Below are 20,026 nucleotides of genomic sequence, written 5' to 3' on the forward strand. Positions count from 1 at the left end.
TCAGGTTTTACATGACCCAATCAATTCAAACACTCGGCGGTGCTAATAAGCAATATTATCAGATCGCAAACGATGGTACAGAAGAAAAAAGTTTTTAACCCTTCCACCCTTTCTTCTCCCAAGGAAAAGAGAGCAAGTTTCTAGCTAACAAGAGATCTCCTCCTGACAAAACCGTATGATACCTGATAAAAAAAATTCATTTTACTCTTGTTACATTCGGTATTCATAGAACAAGTGTTAGGAAAAGGAAGCCGAAGGTGAGGGGGAAGCAGGAAAAGGAATTTGAAGAAGCTCTCGATGGCAGCGTATTCGTCGGGCCGAGTGGAGAGAACCCACCACTGACATTGGTGCCACCGCCGCCACCAGTAACAGTCCCACCTCCAGCTCCACCTGAACCACCTCCTATAACGGGGCCACCACCTCCAATAGGAGCAGTACCAGGTGTGTTTGCTCCAGGGCTGGTCACCGTCCCTCCTGCAGTGCTGCAAAGAGAACGCGACAAGAAATTGCAATAGAGAGTTCATCACCATTTTGGTTAAAACTGGAAGTTATAATAATTCAGTATGGACTGATTATCAACCTTATGATAAAGAGTTCAAGGAAAAGAAAAAAGGAAACGAGGTCTTTTAAAAAAATGATCAAATAAAGGTCCAATCTTCGAACCTTCCAGCTCAAGGATGCTTAAGGTAGCAGTTGGGTTGCTATTCCTGTAAAAGCTGAGTATCTCTTCTCACAGGTATATGTTTATTTATTATTATATTAGCAATCAAATTTCCTTAAGGAAAAACAAGCACATCAATAAACTATAAATTTCTCTACGAAAATCTCAGTTGAGAAACAGACGCAAGAGAAAATGACAGTAACAGATCAGCTGAATGACAATGTCTTTATATTTTCATAAACGTTAAATCTCTCGAAATTCCAGTTCATGATTTTGGGAAAGGAGGAAGTAAGGAATGTATTATCACAGAGAGGATACTGGAAAAAAAAAGAAGAAGATTAGAAACGATTCCCATTCCCTCAAAAGAAAAGAATGGCACTAAGGCAGAAAGAATGGCTTTTTTGGGTTACATCCCAAAGAGGAAACGTGGCTTACAGGAAGGAAACAGCATGCATCAGAGTTTAGAAGTTGATAATGGAAGAAGAAAAAATCAAGAAACAAGAAAAGAAAACGAAACCATTTGGAACTTCAATCTGCAAGCTTTAGCCGAAATGGGGCCTGGTAAAAAGCTTTGCTTTATTGGATTGATCGTAAACAAAGAAAAAAACAGGCAAAATGAAAACAGCTGCAAGAATGCATAAGAAAGAAACCGTTAGAAATTCGATTTAGAAGGCGTTCATGGCTTAAATTCAGAAGAAGAGAAGGCACATACCTGGGAGAAGATGGATAAACGCAAGATCCATAGCCTACATTAGAAGGGGGAAAAACAAAACTTTCAATGCAAAGGCAACAATCCAGAAACACAAGAAATAAATTAAGAGAGGAAACAGATAACCAGAAACGAATCCCCTCTCAACAACCCTGAAAAGAAAAAGAAAGAAACGGTTTAGCTTTTTGATCCACTCCCGTACGTACTTGGGTCAGTCATTGCCACCACGGCGGTGCCAGAAAAGTCACAAGAACCCGGCGCCGTGGCCTTCCTCTGGTAGAAACTGTTGAAAGCATACGAGGCGTGGGCAGGCAGAGTGTTGGGAAGATAGCACAAGCCGGTGGACTGAATGGGTGCGCAGTCGGCACCGGCGCCACAGGCATAGTCCAGAGCCGTCTGCAACACCTGTTCACTCACGTTGCTGCGGGCAACACACCAGTAGGCTCGGGCTCTCCCCGCCAACTGCCCCACCACCACTGCCAACAGAACCGCCAAGGGTCGAAACAGGGTAGTAACTCCAGAAGAAGAACTGGCAGCCATGGCGAGGAAAAGAGTTCACGAGAGCAACAAGAAGTGACTACTGATAGGAAAGCGGAAAAGAGCAAAAAGGAAAGCTAGCGTTCTCTTTCTTTTTCTCGGCGGTCAAGAGGCTGGAATTCGGATACGCCAGACGAGCACGTGTAACGTGAAACTAAACACGTTACAGTATGCCGTCTCGTAACGGGTAGGAGGAAGAACTCTCGAGAAGGGAGAGGCGAATGGAGGCCGATTTCTCGTTCTTCTCAATTACGTCAAAGTCACCTGTGTATCCCTTCGATTAAGTCCTGGATTCATCCTGAAGTGGCACAAATGTAAATAAATTCACCTTAGTCCATGATCATAAATCCAAAATGATATCAGAATAGTGGATTTAGAATTCCAACATTAAGATTGCGATTAAGATTATCAAGTTTTGTGTGGAATACTTTTGAAGAAGCAAGGATTAGGTTGTGCCGAGATAAGTTTTGCTTCCTTGTTATTTTTTTTTTCTCTCCAATGTCATTCATTCGTTGCAAAGCTTCGATCTCAGCAAGTTGAGCAAGGGATGATGATTCTCGTTTAATCTGGATAAAAAGCTTAAAAGTTATATCTCTTGCTTTGGTGGTAACTCTTTCATGATATTTTTATACTCAATTTGCAAAATCTAGTTCAATTGATCAAGCTCGACTATGCTACTCTTGTGCATAAAAAAGTTGATATGATTGTTTGGAAAATACAAGTGAACAAACTCTTATGATTTACATAATCGAAGCTTCATTGATCTGGTGTGTTTTTTGAGATGTTGTTGCTTATCCATGAAGAATTCGTTTTTTTTTTTTTTTTTTAAAATGGGAAGATGTTGAATCTAGAAATAATTCAAACCTCCCAAGATTTTTTTTATTTGATGAATGTTTTTTGACTAAAGTCAAACTCGGGGTTGGTTCCTCTTTCCCCTCTCGACGGGTATTTTGGTTATTTTTTATATTTTCTACATTACATTTTTCTCTTATAATATGGCTATTAAACAGAAAATGTCTTATTCTATCACTAGTTAAATTTTTATTCAATTTAGATATGTATTTTAAGAAATATATAATTTTGAGCATCGAGAGGAGAAACTTTTACTGATGAGATTGTTTAGAACAAAGTGGACAAACATACCACACCAGCCTGTGTTTGGATAAGGAAACCTATATCCAGAAGAGTAAACACTGAGGCACCTCTTCTGTGCAAATGCCAATGCCAAGGCTCTTCCAAGTACAAACAATTTCATTAAAAGTTCCATCTAGGAGACAATTGAGCCACGTTTGCCTGAGGTCTTGCCAGGTTCTGTTCTGAGTTGTTTCGCTTTTTCATGAAAGAAGAGACAGTCGGGCTGAAGTAATCGAGGCTCCTAGTTCTCTGGGAGGCTCCTGACTGTGAATACACTTTTCTTTCTTGGATTAGGCTTCTTTGTTTTTCCAATTCACTACCACGGGCAGTAGAACTTCTGTGAGAAGGTCCCCATCTATTATAATTTACACAACTCTGGCTCCTCCCCACCTGATAAAACTTTGCCTCTTTTGGACTAGGACAATTTCTACTCTCCATTGTTTCTGCAGAACACATTGTTTCCCCTTCGCTACTATAATCATGATGGAATCCATTCACCTGTGAGACATCTAAAGGGGAACTAGATTGGACTTCACTGTGGTCCACACTGGAAGAGTCAGTTGGGATTATAACAGGATCCTTGACAAGATTCAAAGGGCTAGTTCTTTCTATAAGGTTGTCCCTAGAAGGATTGCTGGATGCAGGTTTCTTAACAATATTTTCATCAAAACTTGGGAGTAACTGTCTAATTGACAGAGGAAGGATAATAGGCTTGGGAACCCTAGTAGGAAAGTTAATGTCCAAAAGCTGAGCTGCCTGGTTGTTTTCCTTCTTCCTAAATGGACATGCAGTCAGTCTTGGGGACTCAAAGATCTCTGGAGTTGGAATTCCCTGTTCATGTGAAGAACGCACCTCAGTAATAGGGTGGTTTTCCTCTTCACAGATATGTGCTGGAAGAGTTTTAGGTCTTGACATTCTTTCCGATGAAGTGTTATCTTCATTTTCACCTTCTGCTGGCTTAAATACCCTTCGTTGAGTGAAGGAAGCAGAGGAATAGTCACTTTTCTGCCCACTGGACATCAGTCGCATTAATGGCAATTTGGGTTTGCTAAGCTCATCCAAGCTGCCTTCCCAATGCTGACTCAACCAGTCACAGATGATGGGGATGGGGATGCCAAATTGCATCTGAATATCTTTTTTCCATGATGATGATGATGATGATGATGATGATGAAGCTGAAGATAATTTCACAGCTGGCGATGAAGCAAGCTTCATGGGATCACAAACTATGAAGGCAAGATTACCTTGGGCATCAAATCCAGCGGACCCTGCACTCCATGTAACTCCATCTGTTGACAGTTTGATGAGATTATCAGTTGCTATAACCACTTTGCCCTCACCAACTGTTAGTTCTTGTTTGGCAGTGTGACCTAAAATGTAGACCACACTCCCTAGATCCAGACTTGGATTAGAGCAGGTTTTCAAGTAATGGGGCTGATGAGGCTGAGAGGTCGACTCGCTGTCCAAGGCATCAAAACCAACTATTGTGAGATCAAGGACAGAGCTGGTAATGAAAAACCTGCAAACAGAAAGAAGAAAAATTAATCCTTAAAATCTCCAGAAACCTATTTCTGACAGAAACTTACATCGATAAGCAGTCATCTTCATGGTTTCCTCATTCAAGTACCCAGTATGAAACACTTTTAGAATGATTAGTTGAAATGGTCATGCAGACCCAGTTTCCTTCAGATGCTCGGGAGCATGACATTCAGTTAATAACATCTGCCACATCAGTTCCATAAAAATTCTATATTTATAGTCATATATACAACCAGCATCAATAGTTTATTCTTAGTCAGAACATGGTGATTTGTTTTGCAAGACTGAAAATGAAAGAAAAGGTCAGTCCTCTCTTCTTAAGCTTGAAAAAATGGTTAATTTCCAGAGTTGATTTCCCATTCTTAAGTATTCTGAGGGTAGAACATCATTCACAGAATCTTCCTGGACAAATGGTGACTTAATGGGTTTCCATTCACGACCTCATTGGTTTAGTAGCCTAAGACACTTTTCTGCAGTCTTCATTGCATGGTATGTATAGAGAGTTCAACAAAGGAACAATTACACTTAAGAACAAAAAAAAGTCAACTGAATCAGTTATACCATGATTAAGAAAGATGATTCAAACTGACTGAACACAAATTCGTCCATAAAGCTGTTTGTGCTTGCATTTTTCAACTTCATTGACATGGACATAAATGACATTTTATCCTAAAAACCAATAGAATTATCTATTGAGAAAAAGAAATGTCATGTCATCATCAATTCAACTGGATTGTACATTAGGACACTGACAACGACTTCATGGACAAAATAAAAGAAGAAACCCAACACCTTTTTGCTTTATTATGAAATGTTTTAGTGTTCGGGGGTTGAGACAACTATTTGACCCAGTTTGTTAATAGAGTTAACTAAGTAACCTAGTTGCTCTTCAAAATCTTGAGCTTAGAAAACCTGTCTAGACAACCTTGGAAGTCTGGTTAACTATTGAGGGTGTTACCATGCTTACTATCTGAACCACGCTCTCCTTCAAATTTTAGCTTTGCTCTGACAGTGGTAAATCCTGATCATAATAGGAATCATTCACAGCAGGCTTTCTGGGCCAAGCTAAAGAGTAAGTACCATGTAGTTCTGTAAGTCAACTAAGCAGTAGATCCGATCGGTTCTGTAACTCAGCCAACTACTAAACAACTTATTACAAACACAAGACAGCTAAACTATGATGTTATCAAGTCCCCTGTTCTTCATGTATGACTTCAGCATTGAAGAACATGTGCGAGCGTGTATTTGTGATGCATTCAGATCGTAGGCAGGAACAAATGAGACAAAATTTCCAGCATCAATGACAAGTACTAAAGAATAGGATGGAATGGACAAACTCCGTTAAGTCACAACCTGGTGGCTGTCGACCAAACACTTGATCCACTTTTAACTTCCTCTTCATTTTTTCATTATTCCGTTTTCAAATGCTACATCGTATGACTCCTTACAGGAAACCATTTTAACAAGCTACCGAAAAGAAAAACATTTGAAGAAGTTGAGCCTTGACTATATCTTCACTTTTCACCAACAGAAAACCATGAAACAAAAGAGAAAAGAACAATGTTGGAGTCCATGATCCAACAATTTATGCAAGTTGTGTCTCCTAATAAACAGCATGCTCATCCATCACATCCTTCACAATCTTCCAAGAAGGACAAAAGTCATGAATCACCAAACACCTACATAGCCATATACATCTAATAAGAGTGGTGGAGGTCGCCCCTCCTCTAGTCTTTGGCAGTCTTTTATGAACAGCAACAAACAACCAAAAATAGGGGGAAAATAATAGATTTATAAGTGGATAACATGCTTATATTTGAAATTCCATTTCGTGAGCAAGAACCTTATAATTTGGTTTAGCCTAATAAATTGGTAGAATGACAATGGCAACTAGTGGCATAGCATCCTATTGAACTGCATCACTGTATCTTAATCCGACATCTTCATACTTTAACAAGTTTTCCAGACTTACTCTGAAGGTGCAAGAAGTTGAAAATATGGGAGCAAAGTAGATAAATGCTTACCCGAAGAACCCATCTGTAACCCAGTAACTTAAAAAGCATATCTCCTTCCAATAAAAAAGATAATAGGCCAAGTTCATCTGACCTTGCCAAAGATTTTCTAGATTCTACAAGTTAGAAAAAGATTGACATACCACAACTATAGTTATTTCAGGGGATTGGATGCATCAAATGCCTATTAAGTTTTCAAAAAAAAAAAAAAACTATTAATATACCTAATAATTGGATCTCCATCGGTCAACCAGGGCTAGCTGTTGACTACTGAAAATAAAAAACATGAGCACCACAAACAACAACCGCTATCAGATTTGATATTTCCACTCAAAACAAGATAACCACTTCGAAACTACAGAACGAATAATACCACTGATGCAACTCAACCAACTGGTTCCTCACACCTCACACCGTATCCAAAGTAAACTATCAGGAAAAAAATATTAAAGAACCAAAGAAAAGGAAAAAAAATAGGCAAATTTAAGAAAATTTTAAGTTACATTTTGGAAAATAAAAATAAATAATGCATGAAACAGAAGTTAGGAGCAATCCCTTCACTGACCTGTGTGGAACGAGACTTGCGGCACTGAAATCCTGCAAGCAGATATCAGTAGTCTCAGCAGCGGAGACGGAGGGAAGATTGGCATGAGTGGTAAGCAACAAGTTCCTATGGATCAGAAAACCAGTGCCACCACGAACTCTGGCCATTGCAGTACCTCTGCTGCAGAAAATGCTGCCCTTAATCTTCTCGGAGCGGCTACCACCGGAGCAGAAACACCATGTCTCCCCACAAACCCTCATTTTCTCGGCAACTAGTTCAAGATCTCAAATCCCAGAATGGCGTATTTTCCTAACATGGCAGAAATCAAAAGAAAAAACTTGAAAACAAACCGAAAAAGCGGTTTTCTTTTTCCTTTTTCCCGAGTGTGATCACTCGAATACTTCAGTCAGTGTGTAAAGTATCCGTTGCTTCAGTGAGTTCAGTTACGGAAGTGGATTTTAATACAGAGAGAGAAGGAAGATGCTCATGAAATGCGCGAAGCATAATTTCTTACCAAGTTACATTGAGGGAAAGAGAGAAAGCGAGAAGAAGAGGAAGAGGAGGAGACCTAGAGGAGCAAAGGTATTTAAAACTGCTCTGACCATGATGACTTCGGATTCGGATAAAAATGTGAGAATGATTTCTCGAAAGAGATGTCTGACTGGAAGAAGGAAGGATTGCCCGATGACAAATCTGTATGTTTCTCATACACTAGCCGTCCATCTCCGTCTCGCTAGTCGCTCTAGCGCATCGGAGCGGTTTTGCCTTTCGGTTCGGATTTCGGTTCGGATTTCCGATTATTAATGCAGAGTCACACATAAGCCCGGTTAGTGTCTCTGGTTGTAGAAGGGCTAAGTATTTGAGACTTAGCAAATTTTGTCGTGTCTAGGTATGGTTGCAAATTTATTAGACAAATAACTCCAACAAGCTCTTGTTCCTTGCTTTTTCTCAATAGGTAATGTTAGTGGAAGAAGGTTCAACCATTTTCTATTCTTGAAGGAAGGCTCTGAATCATGTAAAAATATTCATTTAGATTGTCTCCTTGCTTGATATTATACATGACGTAAAAACATTTAAAGCCTATGAAGGATATTAGAACTTGAATAAAGATCACGACATGTGTCCCATATAATTTTAGCAATTTCCAAGTGTACAACATTGTTTGCTATTGGCTTTTCCATACTATTGACATTCTTTCAACCGCTTTTTGTAGCTAGAATCATCTTCAATGATGGAAGGTGGTTGCATTGTAAGGTGATTGGAAGTATATGTGGAATAAAAAATCTTCTCACTAATTGTGCTCATAACAAAGAGCAAAGGGATTGGAAAAACCAGCTCATAACAAGAAGCAAAGGAAGAGTAACAAGGAGTAAATCACAGGAAAACTCCAAAAGGGAGAGCTGATAATATGTTAAGATTCACTCTGAGATTTCTTCCCTTAAGGAGAAATCATGTAAATATTCTGTAAATCCGGTGATTGGGGTAATCCCGTTAATCACTCAAATTCTTCCATGTATATTCTGTAAAACGGCTATTTAAGCCGATGATGTGAATGAGAAATTAAGATCGTAATTGAAGTATTATTTTTGACTTGGTATCAGAGCAGGAGAATTCTTCTCCTTCTCCTTCTTGTCACTGAAGAACAGAGCGAAAGCTCTGTCCCGTCGTCTCTCCTGTAGCCGAAGAACAAAGTTGCAACTCTGTCGCAAAAAAAAAAAAAAACAGAGCTGCTCCGTGAACGAAGAAGACGTTGTTTGAGGTTCTCTTCAGTCGTCGCTATAACACAAAACTGCCGCCACCTGAACTCCTGAAATCCGTTGACGGACCGCCGCCGAACCACCTTCCAGCGATCGGCACCAGCGTCACCGACGCAGAAGACGAAGAGCTCAATTTATCTCCGTCATCATCCCCACTCCGGTGGACCGTCGGGACGACACCGCAGACTGAATTCGAGCCATCGCTCGGCCTTCTAGCATACCGCTAGTTCGAACGTCGCCGACAACGAAGAAGTCGCACCGTCGACGAAGAAGACAAAGGTACGCAAAAAAAAAAAACATTCGCTTCCGTTAACTTAGGTCCCGATTTTTTATTTTTCTGGCGGGTCACGAGATCTTCTTGAACCGAATCGAAAAAAGAGACCCGGACTAGTTTTTTGGACCGGACCAGACCGAAAAAAATTATTCAGAAAGAGGATCGGACCACAATCGGAGACCCAAAATGGGTCAACCCAGTGAACAGAAAACGGATTGGACCAGTATTTTTGGGTGATCATCACCAATCTACCGATCTTCTATTTCATCATGTCGAAGGAATCAACACCGATTATTCATGTGCAATCCGAAAAGTCTGGTTTTACAAACAACGTCACTCTTACCGAAGTCAACTATGATGTATGGTCCCAGATCATGGAGATGCAAATTGTAGGACGAGAAAAGCTCGAATATATTATAGGAAAAACACCATTTCTACAAGAAACGGATGCCTCCTATGCGAAATGGTATGCTGAAAATCAAAAAGTCAAGGGGTGGTTGTTAACCTCTATGTCACCAAATATTATGAAGAACTATATTCGGCTGCGTACCGCACGCAAAATATGGAATGCTCTGGAAAAAAACTTTCTATGATGGGTCAGATGAATCACAATTATTTTCATTGAATCGGAGAGCTTTCTCCACCAAACAGACTGGTCGCCCTTTATTAACGTATTATGGTGATCTTGTGGATTTTTTTCAAGAACTTGATCATCGTGACAGGATTACAATGAAAGATCCTGATGATGTTATCGCTTATAGAAAATCCGTTGAAAGATTGTGTGTTCATATTTTCTTAAATGGATTGGATGTAGAATTTGAACAAGTTCGTGGCGAAATTCTCAGAAAAGACCCGATATTGGATCTTGAAGAAGCCTATGCTTATGTACGTCGTGACGCTGTTCGTAGAACCACTTTAAATAATGAAGTTGATCATGTTGAGATATTTGCAATGGTAGCACGTCGAGCTAAGCCTAAAACAGATCGACTGGTCCTAACAGTGATCAAAATCGAACATCAGGATTTCAGAATCGTAGCTATGAGGTTGGCACAACCAAACCAGAGCTCATTTGTACTCACTGTGGTGAGACTAGGCATACAAAGTCACGATGTTATGAACTTATCTGGTATCCAGAATGGTGGGATCCTACCAAAGCACCTCGCAAACGGAACTCCAAATTAAATAATCATGCTTCTGTTGTAGTAGCAGAACCTTCCACCTCTCACACAACTGAGGATGCATCAGTCTTAATCGCTACATCTGGTAAGGTTCTTAATACTTCCGCTCCTAGTAGAAATAGTGAATGGATAATTGATTCTGGTGCTACTGATCATATGACCTTTGACAATCATCATATTAAAAGTATGAAACCATCTGCACAACATATCGTATCTACAGCAAATGGTACTCCATCTCACGTTATTGGAGAAGGTTCTATCACTCTCACTGAAAATTTGAGTCTTGATTCTGTATTAGTTGTTCCAACCCTCAATCATAATCTATTATCAGTTGCTCAAATAACTCGTACTCTGCATTGTGTTGTGGTTTTTTGGCCTAACCTTTGTGTTTTTAAGGACATTCAAAATTAGAAGACAATTGGGTATGGTACTAGAAGGGGGAAACTCTATTACCTTGATCTGTAGCCAGAAAGTTTTCATCAGTTAGCCCAAGCGTTCTCAATGAAGAATAAATATGCAAATTCTAATATTTGGTTATGGCATAAATGGTTGGGTCATTCATCCTTTGGTTATTTAAAGAAATTGTTTCCTACACTTTTTGCAAAATTATCTATTTCAGATTTTAAGTGTGATGTATGTGAATTGGCGAAAAGCCATCGTGTTCCATTCCAAATAAGCATGAATAGGAGTCCAGCACCCTTTATGATTATTCACTCTGATGTGTGGGGTCCAACAAATATAGCCTCTCTTAGTGATAAATGGTGGTTTGTTTCTTTTATTGATGATCACACCTGTATGACTTGGATTTGTTTAATGAAGTCAAAAAGTGAAGTTAGTTCGTTGTTCAAACAATTTTACATAATGATAGTCACTCAGTATCATTCTACAATACGAACTCTTCGAAGTGACAATAGTGGAGAATTTGTGAATCAAAGTTTTAAAGTATATCTAGATGATCATGGTATTACTCATAACACTACTTGTCCGTACACCCCTCAGCAAAATGGGTTGCAGAACGAAAGAACCGCCACCTTCTTGAGGTTGTTCGTGCTTCCTTGTTTGAGGCTCATATGTCAGCTAGTTACTGGGGTGACGCCATCACAACTGTAGCTTACCTTATCAATCGAATACCCTCGAGTATGTTACAATTTAAGACTCCCTTGAGTGTTCTTCATAAAACCATCAATTCACCTACTGTGCCGAATCTGCCACCTAAAGTTTTTGGGTGTGTAGCCTTTGTTCACCTCCATAAGTCATTGAGACATAAATTGGAGCCCCGAGCTCTCAAGTGTGTTTTTGTTGGTTATGCTCAACATCAGAAAGGTTAACGTTGTTATCATCCTCCATCTCGCAAATTGTATGTCACTCTTGATGTGGTATTTCACGAAGAAAACATGTATTATTCTACTCCCGAGTCTTCAATACAGGGGGAGAAAATGATTGAATTGAAGACCCTTAATCATCATTTGGATATCTTGGATACTACAAGTGGTCAATATTTAGATTACAGCTGTGGATATCAAAATGATACAAATGAGCATGATTCACAGGATGGAGAAAGACAAAACTAGATGGAAGTAATGCAACCAGAGTCTCAGCCGCCATCTTTCCCCCTTCATAATGTACCAATGGATCAATTGCCTTCTGAGTCCGAGTCCATGTCTGAGCCTCAGGTAAGTTCCGAAACTCAACTAAGAGTGCTACCTCATCGAACCACAAGAGGAAAACCTAGAGTCAATTATGAACCTCTTCTCACCTCTAAATCTCAGTATCCCATGCATAATTTTGTGTCTTATCGTAGATTGTCAAAGGCCATTAAAGTATTTGTGAATCAATTATCTGCTATATTTATTCCTAATAGTGTGCAATAAGCCTTGAAAGATCCTAAATGGAAAGAAGCCATGAATGAAGAAATGAGGTCCCTCCAAAAGAATTCAACATGGGAAGTGGTTGACCTACCTGTAGGAAAGACACCAGTTGGATGCAAGTGGGTATTTACCATTAAATATAAAGCCGATGGCACCATTGAAAGGTTCAAAGCAAGGCTTGTCGCCAAAGGATATACTTAAACCTACGGGATCGATTATATGGAGACATTCGCACCAGTGGCCAAAATCAACACTATTCAGATTCTACTATCTCTGGCTGTGAATCTTGACTGACCCTTATAACAGTTTGATGTAAAAAATGCATTTTTGCATGGACATCTCCAAGAAGAAGTATATATGGAATTACCTCCTGGATGTATTATGCAAAACAAAGGATGCAAACAAGTATGTAAACTGAGGAAATCCGTATATGGTTTGAAGCAGTCCCCGAGGGCGTGGTTTGGAAGGTTTACAAATTTTATGAAATCTATCGGATACAAGCAAAACAACTCAGATCATACTCTCTTCCTAAAATATAACAAGGAGGCCATCACATCTCTTATTGTATATGTTGATGATATGATAGTAACTGGGAATGATCCAGAAGAAAAGAAATCATTGCAAAGTCGTCTTGCTAGAGAATTTGAAATGAAAGATTTTGGCTACTTAAAATATTTTCTTGGTATTGAAGTGTCCAGATCCAAGGAAGGAATTTTTCTATCTCAACGAAAATATGCTTTGGATTTATTGAAGAAAACTGGTATGACAACATGTAGTCCGGTCAGTACTCCTATGGAAGAAAATCTGAAACTGGGAACACATTCAAATCAAGTTCCTGCTAACAAGGAGCGTTATCAGAGACTAGTTGGGAGGTTAATGTATCTTGCACATACCAGACCAAACTTAGCTTATGTACTAAGTGTGGTTCAATTTATGCACTCTCCAAGTGAAGAACATATAAATGCCATCAATCGTATCCTGCGCTACTTGAAATCATCTCCAGGGAAAGGAATTTTATTTAAAAAGGGAGGTGACTTGAAAATTGAAGGTTATACCGATGCCGATTGGGCTGGGTCAATAGAAGATCGACGGTCTACATCTGGATACTTTACATTTGTAGGTGAAAATTTGGTCACTTGGAGAAGTAAGAAGCAAGAGGTGGTGGTTAGATCGTCAGTTGAAGCCGAATACATGGGAATGGCCAAGGTAATATGTGAATTATTATGGATAAAAAATCTGATACAAGAACTACATATTGAGCAGACAAGTCCTATGAAATTATATTGTGACAGTAAGGCAGCATGCGATAATGCCCACAACCCAGTCCAGCATGATAGAACTAAACATGTTGAAGTTGATAGACACTTTATTAAAGAAAAGTTAGAAGCAAGAATCATTGAAGTCCCTCATGTTCGATCTGAGGATCAGTTTGCCGATGTGCTAACCAAAGCAGTGTCTTACCGAGCTTTTAACAAATGTCTTGACAAGTTGGGCATGAGTGATATCTATGCACCAACTTGAGGGAGAGTGTTAAGATTCACTCTGAGATTTCTTCCCTTAAAGGAGAAATCATGTAAATATTCTGTAAATTCGGTGATTGGGGTAATCCCGTTAATCCGTCAAATTCTTCCATGTATATTCTGTAAAATGGCTATTTAAGCCGATGATGTGCATGAAAAATTAAGATTGTAATTGAAGTATTATTTTCGACTTAATGAAGGACGTGCTAATTTACCTTGAGCTTGGTAAGGATTATGCATGCATGGAACGAAGACTGCAGTAGTAATAGAAATTGTATAGGAAAACGAGAGCAGTAAGTGTCAAGTTGTGAAACCTAATTAATGACTTACGTAGAGTCGGTATGTGAATTGACTTTCGAGGTAAGGTCGTCAACAACATATTAACTGTTGTTTTTATTAAGGGTAGTTTGGGGATTTCAAACTTGAATTTCAGTTGCCCTAGTTTTTTCTTTATATTTGGGGGTGCCACTATTAGGGTGATCATCGAGGATCTTGAGTTGCGGGAGAGAAAAGTTATTTCTCTTGTATTACTACTTTATCATTATAGTGAGTTATCACAGCAACAGAAGACAAAACCTAATCTTACCTTTAAGGCAAACCTATATACATGTTGTGTTTTTCATGTTTGATTATTTCTTCTTTTGCGATTATTTTTTGCTCTTATTAGTGAGGCTTGTTAAGCTAATATTATTTGAAGCCAATAGGAGTTCCCAACTTTAGCTGAGAGAAGGAAACAAGGATTGTTAATTTTTGAACTGCAAGTTGGGTGAAGATGGCTGGTAGGGTTCCAGATTTATGAGTTATTATGTTAATACAATTCTCTCAAACTTATACCTTAAAAACCAAAAAGAAAACTCAAAGAGAGTCCTGTTGAAACCAAAATGATGGGTTGTTGTTTGTTGCCCGAGCTTGACACCATGTTTTGGATGAGCAGAATACAATCAATTTGGAAGAATCTAATAAGGGATAATTTCCTGAACTCAAGGGTCTGTTTGGAACCCCTACAAAAAAATAAAAATTTGACTATTATTATTTCCAAAAATAGTTAGTGAAAATAAAATAATGATCAAATTCTCCTTTTCTCTAACTATTTTTGAGAATTTTTGAGAATAATAATGGTCAAATTCTCATTTTATTTTATATTCTTTTCCATGAGGTTCCAAACAGACTCTTAAGTGAAGATAATCCCTTATCAAAATCAATGAAAAAGTAAAACAAGCCTGAGCTAGGCATGCACGAGGAGAGAAGTTTATGCATTCAGACACTGGTTTTAAGGATAACTTTCACTCTTACCAGCAAATTACATGCATGAGAACGTATGTTGGCTAAGTGTTTCAAGAAGTAGAATGATTAAAGATGCTAATCGACCAATCCTAAGAATTAATCATTCAAGAGAAAAAGAAACAAGGTTTGGAAAATAGAAATCTAAAAATAAACAAGATTGAACAGGATTTAGAGATGTCTCTCTTTGCTGATATCATGTTTATCCTCATGCTGCATAAAACTAAATTTAGGCAGTAGGCAAGGCCCTAGAAAACCAACTCTCGTACCATGTAAAATTCAGGAGAGAAGGAGAAGAGAAGTAGAAGAGAGAAAAGAAAGAGAGAAGAGAGAGAAGAGAGAGAAGAGAGAACGAACCTTTGAGATAGAGTGAGAAGAAGAGACTCCCTCAAAGTATGAGGTTGAGCTCCCCTACTCTCTTATATTTATAGACAAAAAATATTACAATAACCAATATGCCATTTGCCCTCAAATGGGCATGTTTCTGTTGCTTGTCAGGAAACTGGGTGAAGATCAAACCAACGAGTAGTCATGGAAGCAGAACTGGTAGACTGCTGGATGTGGCGAAGCCATAATTCCTTGTTGGTTTAACAAGCCATGAAAACAATTTTGCACAGCAAAAAATGAGATATTACTAGAAGATGCAAGACTTGAAAAAGGTAGCTTCCCAGCAAAAACAAGAAAACATTTCTATGAATCCGATCCCAGTTTAGATATATTTAAATTTGCACTATATTTTAGATAACAGGTTGCATGGATTTGGAGACTGCAAAATTTAATCATCTATATTGGTCTACTAGAGTTACTTAGCCATCTGAGTTTTCCCTGCGAACTGCATGGCCTGATAGTAGACCGAGAAAAAACAGAAGCTCTCCCATTTCTTTTGAAAATAGGCAGACCGCCAACCTTTCCCCTGTTAAACTCTCCTGCCTTCTTTCCGCAGTTCCCTGTAGTAAAGACAGCAGTCAAATAGACATCAGTCTCATACCTTCTGCCATTCTACATCAGGTATGTAAACTAGTGTTCTTTTTTAGATGTACCATATTAAGTGGACAAAGAGATGTGTGCTGTAAGAAGCATCTGCCAGAATGAATAAGGAATTCTTTCACATCCCGAATCTCAAATAACAACGAGGCTACAATCAGCATTTTCCACAACAGGTTTAGATCATGCAGATCCCAGAATATATGGTCTTGCTGCCTTTGCTGACTCTCTCATCATCAAATATTCTCTGTGCTTCTAAATCAGTAGGTGCACGCCATTGGGAGGATGTGGGATGAGCAGCTGTTGCTACTCAAAAACACGGTTTCTTCTCTGCTACAACTCGGGATCAGCTTTCTTAGAATATTTCAGTCACCAGCTTTTCTTCAATTTTCACAATGTATTGGTTAACATCTCTTCTCCAGGATATTTTCCAAGCCCCTTGCAGTAACATCCTTTACAATTAAGTGAACAACTATTGCTCAACCACTCGGAATGAACACCAATTTTCCATTGGTTTAGTCCTTGACCTGCTTCTGCTCTAGTTCTTCGCCACGGAGACTCTCTGCCGCTAAACCATTCATCCTGATGCCCATCAAAAGGAGCTACTAGGCCAGCATTAATGATGTTGTCTTCTTATTAGCTGTTTTTTTCTATTTTCCCTGCTTTCAACTGGAAACTTTACCTTTATCAGGTTACCTCGAACATGTTAGCCATCTTCATACGCTTTAGCAGCCCATTCAACTTAGAGCCCACATTTCACAAGACCATTAAGCCAGCTGCAACTTCTGTTTGGCTACTGTAGTTGGTCACTTTGAGGCATGACAAAAGTTACATCGTTGCTTTAACAGCTGCCCTGTATACAAGACTAACACTTGTGCAAAGGTCAGCCTTGCCCAGTAATAAAATTTGAATCTTGATGCAGCTTCCCTTTGTCCATCTAAAAGATGATTCTATTCCAATGATCTGCCCTGTCACTGAGCAATCTATGCAGGTCCCTACAGAACGGTTAACATCCCCTGAGGCAGCTTTCCATTTTAAGAAAATCAAGTCAAGCCACTTCTGACATTGCCACCAAAAGCATTTCTTTTATCAGGGAAATATTTATTCTGCTCTATAGGGATTTCATCCATTGTTTAGTACAAGTGTGTTGTTCAAGTTTACAAAAAATTCAATGAACTTGATAACTATAGTTTTTGCGCCCCCCCCCCCCCCCCCCCCCCCCCACACACACACACACACACACACATACACATATATATACATATAAAAAGATAGAGATTGACATAGTCTACCTAACCAGGAGAGCACAAATGAAAATACCAAGCAAAACAGAGGCCATTGAATCTCAAACTCCAAGTTACAATCTGACAGGAAAAACCAACTAGTGGACTAGACTGTTTTTCTTCCCTCAATAATGAAGCAACATATTAACTCATTGATACAATGTTAGATTAAGAATTAGACTACAAATGGTGATAAGTTACACTTTTATACTAGTATATGTCAAATTTCAAAGTATGAAGATCTGTGTACATGTTACAGAATTAGTTGATAGTCTGGTTTTTAGTCAAAATAGACTCACCAAGACTTATTAAACCATTGCAAGCAAATCAAAGCATATATCACCCGTCAACAATAAACTGATCCTCATGATTATCTCCTCCTACCCTACTCTCGCTATGCCCAATCCCATTTACATGATGCAAATTCTGCATCATTTGTGAAAGATAGGGGTTTCCAGTCCCAGTGTGATCAGAGATTCCAGCAGAGGTGCCTGTCCACTGGGCAACAATCCCAAGCAATTGATTCATTACACTCTGCTGGTCATGAAGTATCCGTGATTGGAGCTGATCCATTGTTGCCCGATGTTGATTCATCATTTCATCCATTCTTTTCCTCCATTCCAGTCTCCTCCTTTCCATTCTTTCCTCCCATTCTCTAAACTTGGCAAGCTCCTCTTCTCTCCTTCCTCTCCCACTTTCTACACTTTCTTTCTCCTTTGCTTCCCACTCGCAAAACCGCTCCCATCTAGACTGCTCTAGCATCTGCTCCCTCTCCTCTCTGATCCGCTCCTTCTCTTCCTCTGCTTCTGCCCGACTCTCCAACCGGGCCAATTGACTTGCAACAAAACCAAATATTCGTCTCTCCATCCCCTTTAATTTTTTCCTCTTCTTTCTCGAGTCAGATGGTGTGTGTCCAACTTCCTCATACTCAAAATTCTCCTCCTCCCCTTCTTCCCCTTCACATTCAAGCCCCAACCCTAATCCCAAATCTCCATGCTCCTCACCGTCAAACCCATCTCCACACGCCACTAGGCTCCGGTCGTAGTTTCGAGCATTTTCTCGACTACAAGTAGCTGAATTTGACTCGATACAGCTCAAAGCAACATCACCAAAAACATCTTTGTATCTAAGAAAATTGGGCCAGTGCGTGACCCCTTCCATCCAGTCGAACTCTTCCTCAGTGCCAGCGGCTTCACCAGCCGGAGGTTTCTTAATTTTCTGTTTGACTAATAGATACTGGTGGCGCATGTTCTGCACCTTGGTTGAAGCATCCTTCCAAGTCCATTGCCAGGGGAAGGAAACGGGGTCCCGGGCGTGGTGGAAAGAGTTCACTTGCGCCGCAATTGGCTTGAATTTCTTCTCACGCGTCTTCATCTTAGCCAACACCCCCTCAGCGAGCATCTCGCCGTATTTGTCAATTAGGGTTCGCTCTTCCTCCTCCGTCCATTTCTTCCGTCTGGGCGTCATCACCGAGGCCATATTTTATCAATTCGATACTTTCTCCAACTTTCAGTTCAAGAAAACCGTCAGAGACATTGGATAACAAGAAAAAAGGAGCCGAGATCTGACCTCGGAAACTAATCTGGATATCAATTCTAGTCCCTGATGTCCGGCGCTGCAGTGCTGCAGAAGTGGAGAAAACAGAGTCCCGTAGCGAGGGCTCAAGTGGAGTGGAAACGAGAATCTGACAGATGGCACCGCGAAACCCCAATGGGCGATGACCGTTTGGACGAGAGAGATCGGGCAAGAGGCGGACCACTGTTGACCCGCTTTCTCAGTGGGATTCACTCTCAAGGTCGGGGGACACTGGAGACTGCCGAATGTTTCTATCAATTTCAGAGGATCGAAACTATTAAAAAACATAAAATAGAAATGCTGAGGTAGAGCGTAACCTCGAGCATATGCCCAATAATTTTAATCGTTCAGTTCGAGCTTGAGTTCGATTTTAAACCTATATTTAAAATTTTGCATAAAATATATATTAAATAAATTATATATAAAATTATACATATATTTTACATAAAATTGCGTATGACCTCTAACTAAAATTAGGCATGACTTTTACCTAAAATTAGGTATAACTTTTACCTAAAATTAGGCATAACCTCTATACATTAACCCTACATAAAATTGTATATACACTTCAATGACAAGAGAATTTTCTCTTTCCAATCAGTATTATTGAGGAATCAAAATTTAGAACAAATAAAGTTTAAACAATTGCAAAATAAAAAAAAACTTACTAAAACATGCAATGAAGCCAAATATTGAATATTTATCTATGTAAAAAAATTAAAACAAATAAATCAATATGTCTTTATAATCTTTCATGTGGGCTTAGATTATAACACATAAATAATTTATATCACTTTATGATGGGATCAAAATTTTTCTCGGCCTATGGGCAACTAATTTTTTTTTTTAGTATTTCTATCTCATCGTGATTAATCACTTAAACATTTACACTGTTGGGTTAAATAATTATATCTCCATAATTAATCACAAATTTTTATGTCATTAACTTTTTGTGACTAAGTTTAATGTCACTAGATATTTTCATAATTAAGAATATTGTGGCTATTACTCAATTATTCAAATGTAAAAAAAAAAAATTGACATCAAGATAATTGAATAAAATTGATGTCAATTATTAATTCCTTATATTTAGGTCAACCAAAAATATGTATAAAAAATTAAGTATGCATAAAAACCTAAATAATGTTTTTCATAAATATACATTTATAA

General features: G+C 39.0%; 3 protein-coding genes across 3 annotated transcripts; all 3 read right to left on the reverse strand.

The window, feature by feature from the left end:
- Positions 1-2,051, reverse strand: LOC137963693 (PLASMODESMATA CALLOSE-BINDING PROTEIN 3-like). The gene is made up of 3 exons (XM_068810861.1): positions 1,577-2,051; positions 1,374-1,407; positions 1-482 (listed from the first exon to the last, which is right to left on the reverse strand). The coding sequence occupies exons 1-3, from the start codon at positions 1,908-1,910 to the stop codon at positions 224-226; spliced, it is 627 nt and encodes a 208-aa protein (XP_068666962.1). The 5' UTR covers positions 1,911-2,051; the 3' UTR covers positions 1-223.
- Positions 2,052-3,005: 954 nt separating this feature from the next.
- LOC137963512 (uncharacterized) lies at positions 3,006-7,786 on the reverse strand. The gene is made up of 2 exons (XM_068810625.1): positions 7,158-7,786; positions 3,006-4,560 (listed from the first exon to the last, which is right to left on the reverse strand). The coding sequence occupies exons 1-2, from the start codon at positions 7,394-7,396 to the stop codon at positions 3,162-3,164; spliced, it is 1,638 nt and encodes a 545-aa protein (XP_068666726.1). The 5' UTR covers positions 7,397-7,786; the 3' UTR covers positions 3,006-3,161.
- A 9,697-nt stretch (positions 7,787-17,483) lies between these two features.
- On the reverse strand, positions 17,484-19,142 carry LOC137963860 (uncharacterized). The gene is made up of 2 exons (XM_068811078.1): positions 18,851-19,142; positions 17,484-18,737 (listed from the first exon to the last, which is right to left on the reverse strand). Exon 2 carries the CDS (start codon positions 18,680-18,682, stop codon positions 17,621-17,623), a length of 1,062 nt encoding a protein of 353 aa, XP_068667179.1. The 5' UTR covers positions 18,683-18,737; positions 18,851-19,142; the 3' UTR covers positions 17,484-17,620.
- Between the last annotated feature and the right edge of the window lie 884 nt (positions 19,143-20,026).

This window comes from Aristolochia californica, unplaced genomic scaffold, assembly GCF_029961685.1.
Source record: "Aristolochia californica isolate CCGP_79_NKW_82.1479 unplaced genomic scaffold, dmAriCali1.0.hap1 SCAF_4, whole genome shotgun sequence".
Taxonomy (NCBI): Eukaryota; Viridiplantae; Streptophyta; class Magnoliopsida; order Piperales; family Aristolochiaceae; genus Aristolochia; species Aristolochia californica.